The 16192-nt window shown below is 38.8% G+C and overlaps 1 protein-coding gene across 1 annotated transcript in view; it reads left to right on the top strand.

Annotated features, from left to right (window-relative positions):
* Nucleotides 1–985: 985 nt before the first annotated feature.
* Nucleotides 986–16192, top strand: part of LIN28B (lin-28 RNA binding posttranscriptional regulator B) — a 60497-nt gene continuing 45290 nt past the window's right edge. Inside the window, exons 1-2 of the mRNA XM_075268174.1 lie at nt 986–1120; nt 1530–1726. Of these exons, the coding sequence (XP_075124275.1) occupies nt 1111–1120; nt 1530–1726 (207 nt within the window). The 5' untranslated portion in view covers nt 986–1110. The remainder of the gene's footprint in view (nt 1121–1529; nt 1727–16192) is intronic.

Here is a 16192-nt window from a genome sequence, read left to right as displayed (position 1 = left end):
GCTCCAGTGTGTGCAGATGACTAGAGAGTCCTGGTCCACACGATGCGCATCCTACGTATGTACTACCGATTGTCCGCGCATATAGGACGCCTATAGCCAACACAACCTAGTGCAAATTTACGGTTCAAGACCGCAAAGGAATTTCAGGATTAGGCTTCTGCTTCACTTGCCTGATCGCTGGAATCCTGTCCTCTAACATTGTGTATGGGCCAGTGATGTATATGGCAAGTGACGTGCGGACAAGTATCACGTGACCAGGGCTATGCAGCGCTACCTGTGCCCGTCTGCGCCTTATGTACTATTCTACCTCAGCTCATTGCGCAGGGCTTGTCTGCCTCTCATACATTGTCCCGTCCCGGCACTGTACCATTGGCATAGTTCAGGCTGTGATGACTGAGGTCCTCTTTCTTGCGCCCTTTCCAATCCTAGGCTAGTATTTAGGAAGTCATTAATCACATCCCCTCCCCCGGAAAGAGATGGCGGAGCAAACCTGTGAAGTTGGATCCAGCAGCCGCCTTCACCCCACCCCCCCACACACACTGAAACTTCCACGTTTTAACCCAATATCTCACTTCCTTATCTTCTGGCAAAGCAGAGGTTAAAAGTTCATAGCGCGGGTCTGTGGCGCAGAGTGCAGCCGCCACTTGTCACACTCAGCCCGGCAGTGTCACGCTTGTGTGGTATTAGCTATAACAAACAAGGTGGCGGGGCTGGAGCGCGCCGCTGTGCCGGCCACTCACTCACTCAGTCAGTCAGCAGCCACCAGTCTATGTGTGTAACACTCGCAGGCGTGTTTAGGGCTTCATTCATAAATGATTTCCGTGCTGGTGTGGAATGAGGCGTCCATTGGCTGAGTGCAGCCGCTGCCAGCCCCTCCAGGCTCCGTGGTGAGATTAGTAACAAGGAGGCATGTAATTGACAGAGTCACGTGTGCGGGATGAGGGGGCCGGGGAGCGAGCGCAGCGCAGGGAGCAGCACAGGAGGGAGAGCACGCTAGACCATGCGAGCTAAATTTGGGATCGCTCCAAATCAGGATGTCACATTGATGCAGCAGATCACCCCCATCACCGAGGAAACTTCTCATCTGTCGTGTGCGAAGCAGGCGGCGTCATGGCCGAAGGTTCATAGCCCTGTATTTTTCTTCTAGTCTAATGTTTATCTGCTAGACAATCGCTGCTTTTGAGTCGGCCGAGACAGGGGCATAAGCAGGGGGAGGGGGAGCTGCTGCAAGCTACTTCTCCCACAACGCGTGGCTAGTGCTGCCAGGAGTCCGGAACCAGGCACAGGAGCCGGGCTATTGTCTGCACTGCCCTGGCGGCTTCCTACACGTAACCTTGAGAGCAGATGCTCCACCTGTAAACATGGGGTCTACACAACGTGCAATAACAAGTTGTTGTGCAATCATGCCCACTCCTCACTTTTCTCCAGTCTAGGATACGGGGCACGATAGATAGGTAGGTAGGTGCTTAGGGATGGGACCACTGCCATGTTCACTATGCATCATTGTTTCTCTGTGCTCTCTTACCCAGGAGGGGCTGGTAAAGGTGGCAGAGAAGAGCAAGGGAAACTGCCTGAGCAGGAGGAAGAGGAGGAGGAGGACATCCAGGTCCTGCGTGGTGCAGGCCACTGCAAATGGTTCAATGTGCGGATGGGATTCGGTTTCATCTCTATGACCAGCCGGGAGGGAAGTCCCTTGGAGAGCCCGGTTGATGTTTTTGTACACCAAGTAAGTGGACCCTTTTCCTCCCCCTCCTTGCTAGCCACCCACTATGAGATGCATAAACCACCCACTTTGACTCTAGGCAGGCATCCGTTGTGCATTGCTTGCTGTCTTTTTCAGGACTTTAGCTCTGTTCTGATACAAGTAGACTTCAGTGGATGCTGGGGACTAGTCCTGATGCTAGTGAGCCCTTGTGCACATGGGTGTGCGCTACTTGTGCAAGTAATCTTTCACTGAACAGTGTAACCCTATATATTACCCTATAGTGGCACACATACATTCAGCCCTATATAATGGCCTCAGTTGGTTTAATGATAAATGTGTTCTTTAACAGAGAGAGCAACAAATCTGCTGCTTGATTCCCTAAGAAAGGCCTAACTGCCACCAAAAGACAGGGAGTCCATAATAAACTTAATGGCTGTGCTGTAAAAGGGCCATGTTGCCTTTACTCTGGTTGTGAACAGCAGGAACTCTCATGAGTACCAGCTCTGTCTCTTTAAGAGCATTGAAGTCAAGCAAGCATGTGGCCAGAGGCAGTTCATGTTTATACTTTATGTGTGGACTGTGTACATGGATTTTACTTTTTCTCAGGCCCACATATATATAGTCTTCAACACACATATATGTTTAGTGGATGGTCTATAAAACACAGTGGCCTCTCAGAGTAACCATAAGGGACTTAGACAATTGTTTCTCCACTTCTCTGTGTGGCATGTATGGCACACAAATACTTGTATAGTACAAGGTAGGTCTATTCAGATTAGGAGCCTTTACAGACAACAGGATTGTATTTTGGCAGGTTGGTGTAATACAGCCATTCTGGTATAGAATGACCTGACTTCTCAGTATGTCGTTTTAGAAAGAGAATTTCCATAAGTAGCACTGCACATGATTCCTTTAAGGATTGAGTCTCTTTGATTAATAGTCCCCCCTTGTCCCACCCATACTGTTCCAATATCCTCTTGTGATTGCTTTGATTGGGGCCATGATACAGCCCCAAAGAAACAAAGCTCTGATGACATGGAGCTTGATGGGTCACATGGGGACATCTCTGCTCTTTGCTGGATAGCTTATGCCAAGGCCCGGCGTTCAGTGCTTTGTCTTTTTCAACAAATAGGTGTCGAGTGTGAAATCAAATGCGTGGGCGATTATTTTTCTATAATGTCTTCGTTTTTTTCTTAATTTACCTTCCCTATTTTGTCCTTCCTGCACTTTGTGATATCAGCCAGTCCCAGAGTATGTTTATTCTATGCATTTTTATTTCTTTCTTTAGATCTTGTTACCTAAATCTTTCTTAGATCAGATAGCTATCAGTCCTTAGCTCCTTTTTCATTTGAACCTTCTCAAGGTTGTTAAATTGTTTTTTACGATCTCATAAATTTGCTTTATAGATGAATAAACTAAAAGAGAAAAAAACAAAACTTCCTCTTTGTGTAACTGTATCTTGGGTATCTTTTGATGTTTCATCTTTGGTAAATTACAGTTCATTGCATGCTTCTGTTCAGAGAACTATAAAACTGGGGTGATGTGTAATATTAATGCTCTCCTTACAGGCCTGCTCTCTTAGGAGCATATATTTGTCACCAAGTACAGACATTAATTTAGACAGGGACCATCCTCCAGACTATTGACAGCTGTAATAATGATCTAAGTACCGAATAACCTCATTTACGTATTGTAGATTGGGGGGTTCAGCTGTCACCTTTAGAAACAATCTTGTACATTTTCTGTATGGTGTTTTACTTTGTATGCATTATTCTATGTCAATGATGGTTGTAATAACTTGGCGTGTCTGTAGTACTATATAAAATATATGTATTAGTACATGTGAGGGTGTGTGTACAGATATAATCCATTATGAAGAGCTTGATCCATAAGAGAGACTTATTGAGGAATATTTGTTAAAAATGGGCTGTTACTTATCATATCATTACGTGCATATGCCTATAGACTTTTATTAAAATATATATATTAGTACAGGCAGATTGTGACTTGATGGGCTGCAGTAGTGGACAAGTTATCTCTAACTGGTAAATGGCCATTATAGTTATATTCTGGCAGTTTGATCAGACACTTGAGAGGAAGCTTTGGTTATTGGTCACATTTTTGTTAACTTAATGACAACTGAATGTAGTGATGTAGATATTGTCCAGCATATCAAGTTCTGTTTTGTGTGCTAGTAAATATTGCCAATTTCTACCTTGATATAGACAGTGTCATTTCATTATTCTAAAATATTTTTTTTATATATTGCTTAATAAGAGATCCCCTTCTATTATCATTTGTGACTATACAGTTAGTGCAGTCATGTTTTTGACATTTATCAGTAGTTTCTGAGACATAGTGTAATGGTTTCCTTCTATCATTTTTTTTTTACCAATAAAAGCTGATTTGTCTTCTGGAGGCATTACTCATTAACACTGTTCATTAGCATTTATTAATGAGTGAAATAAGGTTCTAAAATCAATATTTGTATCTGTTCTCATTTCTGGTTTGTCGTCTTTTATTTTCCTTTACTCTTTTATGAGGATGACCAATATTTTTTTTTTCTTTTATATTTGTAACTATATACAGTGTAAAAGAACTCAAGAGCTAGGGGGGTTAATATATATTCACTTTATTCTGTTGCTTGTTTTACTTTGGCATTACTATGATTTACAATATTACAATTGATTTGAGTGCTATATATGTATTACCTGGCAAAATGTAAGCATATATTCTGAGAGATCCAATTCCTGATGAATTTAGGGAAATAGATCCAATTGCTTCACATTTTGCAACATGTTATTGAATTTCGGTAAGGTAAATAGTAAAATCTATTTACAGTGTTGCTCAAATTAATTTTTTAATTAAAAATATTTTTTAAAAAAAGACCTTATTGGACTGTAAGGAAGTTTCTGCTAGATAAAATGATTAAGAATAGTGACCTTTAATTAAAGTGTTAGAAGCTTAGTTAATGGTTTATATAAATTCTAGAAACTATATTTATTTGTTGAATTAACTCACATTTATTTTTGCTTTACTTTATAAGATACTGCTAATGTGCATGTGTGTGTGATAGATACATTGGCCAAGGTCTCTGTACATAAGGCCATACAGTCTTGGCTGCTTGTATATTTTTGACTGTTTTTGGTGCTGTGTTATAGCACGGCCCTTTCCATTTTTACATATTTGTTTTTAATGTCCTTGTTTTGCCTATTTTATATTGTTTCTGAACTTTCGTTTCATTGTTAAAAATATTTTTTTTTTTAGTATCACTTACTGTAAATATCTCAGTGCCTATAAATGCTTTAATATAGATATTAGCAGGTGGCCACTTAAAATGGTTATTGTGTTGATTGTGATGTCCATTTAATTGGTAATTTGAGTTATTATACTGTCAGAGAGAAAAATATCAGTGTAGATGTTTGCACTCTCAAATGGCTATAATAATAATAATTATTATTCTTATCGTTCATACAGATCTGTTTGTTAGACCATATCTGTTTTAATGAGGCATCCAAAGACCTTTCACTGTCTTAGCAAAACTTAAAGTACTTTCTTCATTGTTTGTTGTTTGTTTGTTTGTTATATATATATATATATATATATATATATATATATATATATATATATATATATATATATATATATATATTAGGGTTATCGAATGCTGCAAGGGACACAAATTTGACATACAATATTCCCATTGACTTGCCTGTCCTGCAATTCTTATTGGTGCAATTGGTAAGCATCAGATGCTCTCCCCTTGTCTATTTATCTTTATGTTGAAGAATGTCACTTTCTGGAGTTCTTTACATTTTTTTTTTTTTTTTTTTTTTTTTTATAAATTATCCTTATAAGTAGCCAAAATATTCATAACAGGGTAATAACGTTCCTCTATTAATCTGCCTAGACAGACCATTCATTTTTGTTTGAAGCTGTTCAGGGTGTGTGACAGAAAGCTTTCCATTGGTTGGATAGTCATAGTACATACTTGAAGTGGGGGTGCCTTAGTTAAAGCACAAACATCTCTGACTTGCAGAATTTATATCATTAATAAGCTTGGTAATATATTTGATTTATAAAATGTTTTGCTTCTTTTAGTGAAATCCTGCACTTTATTTTTCCCTGAGAGTTTACCCTACTTCTCATTGTACATGGATTTGTGTAATACAAGGAAACTAAGGCTATGGGGGTCACTTCTCACAGTTATATTTGTGGCATTGTAATATTTATAGATGTGCTTCTGGTGTTGTATGAAGGAGGAGACTCTAATCTTTCATATGGTACTAAGCTTTCAGTTCTACCTGCATCATTTTTTTTCCAGAGATTTCATCAGTTGTAAGCAGTTAGCATTAGGAGCAGCTGCAGCTGGATATAAATATCCCAGTCCCGACTGTGTTTTCTACTACTTATTTCTCTGGAAGTAACATAGGGTGCACTGAAGTCTTAGGGTCACATGAAAGATAGAAATCTCCTCTTTCATATGACACCGGAAGTCCATCCCTCCATTTTTTAATGCCCAAGATATAACAGTTTGAACTGACCCTCCTTGCAGTGAACACAAGCCTGGTCATAGTGAGATGCAGGGTACAGTTCTCAATACAGATGCAAGGGAAGGAATAAGGAAGCAGGATTTCACAAAGGAGTCAAACTGTGTTACTAAAGTATAATGCTAAACTAATGACACATGCTGCCAGAAAATAAAAATTTTTAGGAAATTTTGTTACGCGCTAACTGCTCCTGTGTAAGGAAAATGACTTACACAGTTCTATTGACATTTCAATGGTGTTAGAATCCTAGAAAATTCTACAGATTTGCTTTAGCATAGCCATCCAGCCATGTGTTCTGTCATATAAACCAATTTGTTGTTAGTTTGTGCTCGGCAGCACAAGGGTTAACATTCCTTCCCCCCACTCCATTGAAGATCTTTTGAATGGGAGGAATTTGCACCCTTTGGCTCAGGTTGCAGACTCTCTTGATCAAACTAGGGAAGTTGAGGGTCATAGCTGTTCATTGCTTACTACTTCCTTGGGCACTTTAATGTGTTCTTTAACCTTTATTTTATGTTTTACCAGTAGAGATGCAAAGAGATTATATATCTGATTTGTGGAATTTGTCCCAAATTACATATTTGCTCATTTTGCTTGTCATTAAACTAAATACATATGTTTAAATAAATAGGCATGCATTTTTTTGATAAACTACTATAAGTAGTGCCTTTTTGCTTTTTTTTTATCCACTAAACAACCTTGTGGGCTGAAAAGCACTATGCTTATTGATATCTAGCTCTGTTCAGCCATTTCATTCGATTTCAAATTCTTTGATCTCCTTTTAACATATAGGTGATGTTCAGACTTTTTTTTTTCTTTTTTGAGGGGTGAAAGACTGAGCTTTTGTAAAATGGAAATTTACTGATTCCAGATGTTGAATATGAGACTTAGAAAAAATCTAAACTGCACCATGCACTGTCTTTCCCCTTTTGATAGTTCTTCAGCTTGCATAAACAATATATTTTTTTTACTATTATTTTATTTATTTATTTATTTATTTGAGTCAGTTTCATGGAAAACAGATACAGCAGAAACCTAGAGCATATGGACCACCCATCACCCTAGTCTTTCCAAGCTCCAAAGCTCCAGTATAGCTTGTAAAATATTCTATCGAATATATTGTAGAATATTCTACAACATATTTGCATATGTTGTAGAACGTATAATATGACTATTCTGACTGCTGTTATTGGTTCATCATTGGGAACACTAATGTGGCAGGAAACCTGTTGGGGGAGGTGGATGAAGTATTCACATTTTTGATGCATTCAGGAGGTTAAAGTGGGGCCCTATTAAGCTTAACCTCAACCTATTACAGCTTTTTTGACATGCAAGCCCCACCCATGAATGTCCCTGGACAGCTAATACCGAGCTTTTGTTTCTCTGGCAGAAAGGTTTTTTTTTTTTTTTTCCTCCTTCTCCCCAGCCTGCGCTGAAAGGAAAGAAAACAGTTCTTTCTCAATGTTCTGATCAAGTGACTTCCCTCCATGAGTCAGAGATAGGGTTGAAGGTGAATCACAGGATGAATCAGACATAAAAAATCCATTTTTTTTCTCTGAAAATAAATATGGCTGTGATGGCTTATTTCATTGTAATATGACTGTCAACTATGTTTCGAATGTATATATAAAGTGTAATGGTTCCTTTTAACTACATAACATTAAATATACTAAGTCATGCATGTAAAACCTGAAATCAGAATACAAAAGTTACTGTGTGACTGTATTTACTTGATATTATTTTTCTTATTTTTTTTTCGACGTATCCACTTATAGTAAAATTGCATTAGCTGCGACGGTAGAATAGAATTTTCTTGTACTTCAGCAATGGCTGCTACTATGTACAGTAATGATGCCCTGGTTTAATACCATGTTTTGCTTGCTTTGTTTTTGTAGATAGTGAACGTTACCATATTTTCTCTGTACTCACATGGCAACTACAGTGGGGGAAGGGTCCCACCCACCAAGCTTCTGGTGGGGGCTGGGATTCTTGCCTGAGAATTGTGGTGATAAACACTCCAATCTTCAACAAAGCAACATAATATAAAACCTACATCATGTAATCTTTAAAAACAAGTATACTTGAGCCTTAGTTATCAAGCCACAGCCAGGTAATGGTTAATTATCAAGTGAACACCTTTTTTTTTTTTTTTTTTTTTTTGTGTGTGTGTATTTTGAATGTTAAAGGCTATATTTTATTAACCCTATTGCAATGGTAATGTGTGGACCTTTGAATAGATACCACTATGTAGTCTGTTTAGTATATATGCCTGTATGGATCTAGAATTATTATACACCGCGCATGTGTTATGTTTGCTTACCTAGGAGTCTGTAGTATGCTAGAGAACAAACATGATTTGCTAGTCACATTTTGATTGACTGACAATAGATAAATAGGTCTCATGAGAAGCAACACTCACATTGTACAGTTGTTGTAATACTCTTTATTACTATAGTACCCTCATAGACTGCAAGAATCAATGGCACATAAAATGGTGAATACGGTTTAAGGCTAGGGCCGCAGCGAAAAACCACAGCGACAACACGTCACTATTATCCCCACAGCACTTTTCATAGTCTGCAGAGGAAGCCTTTTTGCTTCCATTATACCTATAGGGAAATCGCTGGCGTTCCCGTATATTGGCAACGGTTTTGGAAATCTCAGCTGCATGTATTTCTTCGCAATGCATTCCACTTTGCAGTGACTGTAAAATGGCACGTTATTTATTCAGCAGCGTTTCTGCCATGGTTTGCCATGTTTATGCCACGTGAGGCCCCCAGCCTAAACTGGTTATTCATAAACACTATAGACATGCAGCATAAAAAGAAAAAAGGTCACGGTGTGAATTTTACGTCATTGTTTGATGAAATGTTATCCGTTTAAAATATCTGCAAATCTAAGGTTATAACATGCGTCATATGCTTGTTTCTGCTACCTATTCTTTTTATAGCGTGTGTGAACGGAAGCCATTTTTCCATGCAAAGCATTACAATATTACATATTAGCTCTGTTCACATATACTAGTGATTTCCATTTTTCTACTGTCATCGTTTCAAAACAATAAAAATGATGAAAGTGCTGGATGTGGTACATGAAGGACGTTAAGTGCATTCAATAGTCTCCATTGTTTGTATTGGGGATCATCAGGTTCTCTCCTGGAGGGGGGAGGGGGGGGGCTGCAGCATTTTACTGGGTGAAATAGCAATTAGATTTTTACAAATTTTAGGAATAGGAATTGCTGCATTGAATTTTAAAGCATTCATTCACTCTTTTTCCTGCTTTGACAACAGGCTTAGAGATTTTCAGCTTCACGCTATACGGTGCCTTGGTGGGTATTATGCACACTTCTTATTTTCATTATAGAACACGTGTACAATATTCCCTGGCCATCATGTGGTTGCCTTGGAAACTATACTGCCCTGTGTTTAGTGTCATTTGCAGATGTTAAATGTGGTGGAGTTGCACTTTAAAGACTTGTCACCACTTTCACCAACTCCAACTCTCTGGATCCTTTAATAGGTGCCGCTCCACTGATTGTAGCACAGTTTTTTTTTTTCTCTAGCCCCTCTGTACTTGAGCCATCAGTATTTTTAGCTTCAGGACCTGATATGGTAATTTGACTCTCTGCTGGACTGGAACAGATAGCCTGGGACTGCGCACCTGACTGTAATATAAAAAACTGAAAGTCTTCAGCAGTTGATACCTTAATTTTATTTTTTTTTAAAAAATCATTTGTTAGCCATTAAAAAAGGTATCAACTACTGAAGACTCTCAGTTTTTTTTATATTTCATATCCAATGGCTAACACGATACAAAGATATCTTTCCTTATACACCTGACTGTAGAGAGCCGAGCCTATTTGGCAAATTGGATGCTGAAACTAACTGCCCTCATGGCTCTGCAATGGTGGGGGGAGGGGGAATTTGTGCTGGAATCAGTGGAGTAGTGTCTACTGAAGGATGAAGAGGAGGAGGTGGTGAAAGGTCCTCTAACTACTGAGTAATAGCTGCAGTCCAGAGGGCTGCACAGGCCAGTCTGCTACTCATAGTATTTATCTGGACTACAGTTGTAGCGTAACTAAATAAGGCAGACTTCATGATTTGTTGTTCTGATAAGAAAAACACAAAGGGGGGAATTCATCATTAATGCTATACCACAGCAGTGGTGTAAAATAGTTGCAAACTGGTGAAAATAGTGGCAAGCTTCTCCCATTTTTTTCTTTTTTTTCTCAAGCTGGCCTCTCCATTGTATTGAAAGGGGAGCCTGGTCACCCTTTACACCCTGTTACTTCTCATTTATGCCACAAATTTAGTGTAAATGACAGCAAAATTTTACAGTAAACACAGGACTGCCATATATTTGTGCCATGTAGGTGCAACAATTATGTACGGGCATCAAGACCGGCGTACAATATGCTAGTCTTAATAAATCCTCCAAGTATGTCCTTTAACCACTTCTGGACCGTCCATAGACTATAAACGTCCGGGAAGTGGTTGCCTTGTTCTGACAGAACGTACCGGTACGTCCAGTCAGAACACAGCAGCTGCACGGAGATCGTGCAGCTACTGAAGCTGGGAGCCGGCTGTAACTTCAGCCGGAGCTCCCAGAGAGATGGAAGGGAAGGTTTATTCCCTTCCCTGCCTTTTTGATCGCTGTGTATACAGCGCTCAATGAGCACTGTATACACAGCTATGGGCGCCGCCATGATGCGGCCGCCCTCTGACCCGGCGGCCACGTGATCCGCCAGGCTCAGTGTCTTACAAGAGCTGCTGGGTCCTAAAGGACCCAGATCAGCTCTGTAAGTGTAAAGAACAGTGTGCAGGAGGCTGTATTCCTCCTCTAACTGAGGCTAAATGTACCAGGCTCAGTTACAGGAGAAATCAGCCTCCCTAACAAAAAAAAAAAAAAGTGATCAGATGTCCCCAAAGGTCTCTTATGACCTTATGGAGACACAATCTGAAAATTAAAATATAATAAAGTTAAAAAAAATGAAAATAAAATAATAAATAAAATACGCCAATAAAATGCCGTTATTAAAGGTTGTAGCCCCACCCCCGACAACACCATACAAAATAAAAATTACCGGAACAGAGAGAAAAAACTGTTTTATAAAGTTTTTCAGTAGCACTTTGTGTTATTCAATAAAAAAAAAAAGAAAAGTGAAAAACAGACACAATTTCCGTCCTATTATGTTTACATATTTTCCCGGATATAAAAAAAAATTCAAAAATAAAAACAACATAAAAATAAAACCCTATGTGTCCCCGAAAAAAGACGCAAAAATTAGTTGAATGAGACATACGAGAAAAATGTTACAGCCCTCAAAACCGCACATTAAAAAAAAAACCCGAAAATGTGTCTGGTCCTGGACCACAAATTGGCCCGGTACTGAAGTGGTTAAACATTGACTTTTTAAAATCATCTTTGAATTCCTATTAGGCTCTATTCTGTCAGGTTTCCTTGCTCTGCTTGAAAGAAAAACCCAGTGGTCCTGCTCATTGGGATGTGAGCTTTATCCTGTTTGATCTGGGTTTATACATTTACAGACAAGCCCTCTCTATTATAGCTATATAAAGCCCAGTGCATGTCCATGCTGTCTGTATAGTTACAGCATCTCTGTAAACTCCTAGTACTAAAGCATACACCCTTGTATCCATGTAATGTAGCAGTTTGAAGATTGCAGGTTCTCCACATTTTGTTACACATTGACCGCAATCTGGGGTGTTAGATGCATGTGCTGGTACACTGAAAACTGAAGTTGACTACAAAATAAAAAAAGACAATTCATGTCATTGTATATAATATACAGGCAGCATATAATATACAGTGAAGAATTGGGTTTATATTAGAGTGAATGACCTAGACGAAACTTACCTTTAAAAATAATCTCACGGTAGGTAAACACTAAAAAAAAATTACAGAGTGATTAAACTGTGAATCCTACTTTTGCCAAGTACGATATATAAAAATGATAGCATCATTTATAACCTTTGTTTACTAGAGCACTTTTTAGGACCTGCTGAGACGGTGTCAGCCAGAGCTCAGGTCATGTAATAACACAGCACAAAGCCGGGGAGCGCAGTGCGCATCCTAGCCTGTCAATCACTAGCATCCCACTCAGCACAGAATAGCTTTATGGAAATGTAAGGATATACAGCTCAGAATATATGGGCAGACCAGATAATCAACATATGTGTGTTCGGTGAGATATCAAGCTTTTATTTTATCTCTGCAAGCCTTTTTTAAAACTGGAATGTTGCACTGATCAGATATTGCATCAGGGTCCGAGTGCTGGAAGCTGCTACTGAACGAGCAGCACATGAAGTGCCACTTATAATTCAAGGAATTTGAGTGGTGCTGCAGTTCCCTAGAACCCCCAGTATGCCGTGGCCTGGGCTGCTGCGCCACTCCTGAGACTTGAATAGTGGTGCTATTCACACATTGCAGAAAAACACACGCAGCGGGAATGTTGCGATCTCCAAAACCGTTGTGGTTAGTTATACCTACGGAAATGCCGTCTGTTTCCCTATAAGTATAATAGAAGCAAAAAGTCCAAAGAGGTAACCTCAGAGTACTTTCATTGAAAAATGCTGCGGGAAAAAAACCATGATGCGATACCGCTGCAGTTTTTCCCGTAAGCTTTTTTGGGGTCTTAGCCTAAGGCTGAAGCCTCATGTTGCAGATTTTTTATTTTTTTTGGCAGATTCTGCTGCATTTTTTTGAGTCAAAGCCAGGAGTGGATTGAGCAGAAGGGAGAAGTAGGGATACTTCCTATAGATTTGCCATTCCTTTTGTAGCCATTCTTGGCTTTAGCTGAAAAAAAAAAAAAGCATAGGGAAATCTGCAACAAAAACTGCATTTCTGCAATGTGGAGCCTCCTCCTAAAGGAGGGCCCTCATGTAGTGTTTTAAAGGGGTTGTCCCGAAATCTCAGCATTTGGGCAGAAGGCCAGAAAAGGTAAAACTTTAAATAAATAAATAATACTCATCGGTCCACAGAAGCCTGTGCCCCGAGTGAATGATGAGACCAATCAACGGCCTAAGCAAAGGAACTTATGACTGTTGAGGCTGCTGATTGGCCTCAGGCTAGGAAAGTAGTTGGTGGTGTCACGAATGTCGACTATTCCTTTCCTTAAGCTGCTGATTGGCCTCGTTGGTCACATAGGGTGTGTTCCTCTAAGTCCCGGTTCACATCTGCGTTCGGTAATCCATTTGGGATTAAACTTGGTGACCCCCTTCAACGGAATACCGAACGCATTGGTAAGCGATGAGCTTGTGAAAGTACACGGACCCCATAGACGATAATGGGGTCCATGTGTTTTCTGTGTGGTGTCAGCATGGAACATGAGGACAGAAAAGTACTTTCCTGTCCACATGACTCGTGCGTATGCTTTCACTGCTTACCGCTTGTCAATGCGTTTGGTATTCTGTTTGGGGAGGTCCCCATGTGGACTCCCCAAACGGATTACTGAATGCAGATGTGAACCAGGCCTAAGGAAAGGGGAGTGTAATTTTATTTATTTTTAAATGTTTCACCTTCCCTGGCTTTCTGCCTAAATGCAGAGGTTCCTGAACAACTCGTTCATCCATGGCCAAAACTGGGAGGCTATTTCAGACAATCTTCTAGGTTGTTTTGTCCATAACGTGGACCATGCTTTATTTTTCCATGGAAAAATTGTTGTATACATTACAGCCTGTTAGGGGATGTTGATATTACCATTGTGAATGTCTATTGCTCTCATCCATCAGTGGTAGAGTGATAGACACTGTGTCAGTTTCCATTGACTAATGTAAACCAGGACTCTTTCTTACATCAGAAAAGTTGAAAAAAAAAAAAAGAAAATGGTGGAAGAAATCTTCATGGTTTTTAACATGAGTGAATGCAGACCGATACAAGATGGAGGGTGTTTAGTTTGCATTTTACAGTTTGTCCTTTCTCCATAGAGTTCTGTGTGTGTGGCTGGATACAGCGAGGAATATAATGTGAAGTCAAATTGAAGATAAGGAGTAGACCAGCTTAATAAGTGGTGACGGAAACAGATCTCCTACATAAGATATATTTTCAAAGTTACTAATGTTCTTCATTTATGAAGAGTTGCTTTATAACTGATATGTTTTGGAGAAGGCCACTGTTGTGTATGATACTGGTAACCATCCCAGTCTTCAGGCTGTGTGCAAGGTCACGTAAGTTAGGATTGGGTACAGATCCATCACATCTCCAGTATGTAGTGTATGGCTGGTAATCACACTTGACTCACTTGGCATTTTAGGTATATCATAAAGTTTGACAGTATTTAACACTTTGCTGATGAGTCTCATTCCACTGTCATTGACTTTCTATATCCGTTGCACTGGAATAATGCAGTGTCTCACGTTGTTGGGTTTTTTTTGTTTTTTTTTTCCTATCAGCATGTCTTTGGAATATGGGATGGAAAGTCTCACGCTTTTTCTGGTGTGGGTACAATGGCTGCGTACCATATGCTATTTTACACGTATGCTGAAAAAAAAAAAATCAAAAAATTGATGCCAAGATTGTGTTTTTGTTTTTTGTTTTTTTTTAGAAAAAAACCAAAAAATTTTTAATCAGCCAATGTAAAAGCATTATATATATATATATATATATATATATATATATATATATATATATATATATTATATATCTCCCCCAAAATAGAATCAGTGGAATATTTCACTAATATAATTTAAGGGATGCTATAATTAAAAATAAAATACATTTTTAAACTAAAAGCATTTAGGAATAGCCTTTATAAAGGCTAGTCATCTCTTACCTTTATTTTGCAGGTCCGTGCCGACGTCTTCAAATTATTCTTCTTTTATTCATTATGCTAATTATGACAACTGATAGTAGAAGGATCCAGCGTCACCAGGTAAGTAAAATATAACTTTTATTTTTCCATTTTAAAAGTTTACAGCATTCCAATTAGATGGCAAGCATATACGAATGGAGAAACACTGCTACGCGTTTCGGGACCTTCCTCGTCCCTTCGTCATGGCATACTGATTTTTAATCAACCTGAGGCTTTTATACACTAATTAAAAACACCCCACGCCCATAAAAACTTTTAACTCCATACGGTAAATATGTTTGCACATCTATACCCTTCAACAAAATACATATAAACAAAGTCCCTTTATCCATTAAATTTTGTACTCATGCTAGCCACATTATTTATACAACATTATTTTTATAATCATTACATGTAAACATCGCCTTTTATATTGAATCTATCATATTATATCCTACTGTTTAATAAGATGTCGATCTTTACCCAAAGATTCCTCCTTCACAGTTCAATTTGCATTTACAAAAGTTCCTATCATAATTATATAACCCTAGGCTATCTATATATAAATGCCTACCTTTGGACTGCAGTCGGTATGAATACACCTAGACTTCCTAACTTCCACGGTTTGTTGTTATGTTGTCCGATCACGTGACTAATATTAGTATTAGTCACGTGATCGGACAACATAACAACAAACCGTGGAAGTTAGGAAGTCTAGGTGTATTCATACCGACTGCAGTCCAAAGGTAGGCATTTATATATAGATAGCCTAGGGTTATATAATTATGATAGGAACTTTTGTAAGTGCAAATTGAACTGTGAAGGAGGAATCTTTGGGTAAAGATCGACATCTTATTAAACAGTAGGATATAATATGATAGATTCAATATAAAAGGCGATGTTTACATGTAATGATTATAAAAATAATGTTGTATAAATAATGTGGCTAGCATGAGTACAAAATTTAATGGATAAAGGGACTTTGTTTATATGTATTTTGTTGAAGGGTATAGATGTGCAAACATATTTACCGTATGGAGTTAAAAGTTTTTATGGGCGTGGGGTGTTTTTAATTAGTGTATAAAAGCCTCAGGTTGATTAAAAATCAGTATGCCATGACGAAGGGACGAG

This window comes from Leptodactylus fuscus, chromosome 3 (assembly GCF_031893055.1).
Source record: "Leptodactylus fuscus isolate aLepFus1 chromosome 3, aLepFus1.hap2, whole genome shotgun sequence".
In the NCBI taxonomy this organism is placed as follows: Eukaryota; Metazoa; Chordata; class Amphibia; order Anura; family Leptodactylidae; genus Leptodactylus; species Leptodactylus fuscus.
The sequence above is the reverse complement of the archived record's forward strand: the minus strand, read 5'-3'. Positions and strand labels throughout refer to the sequence as shown.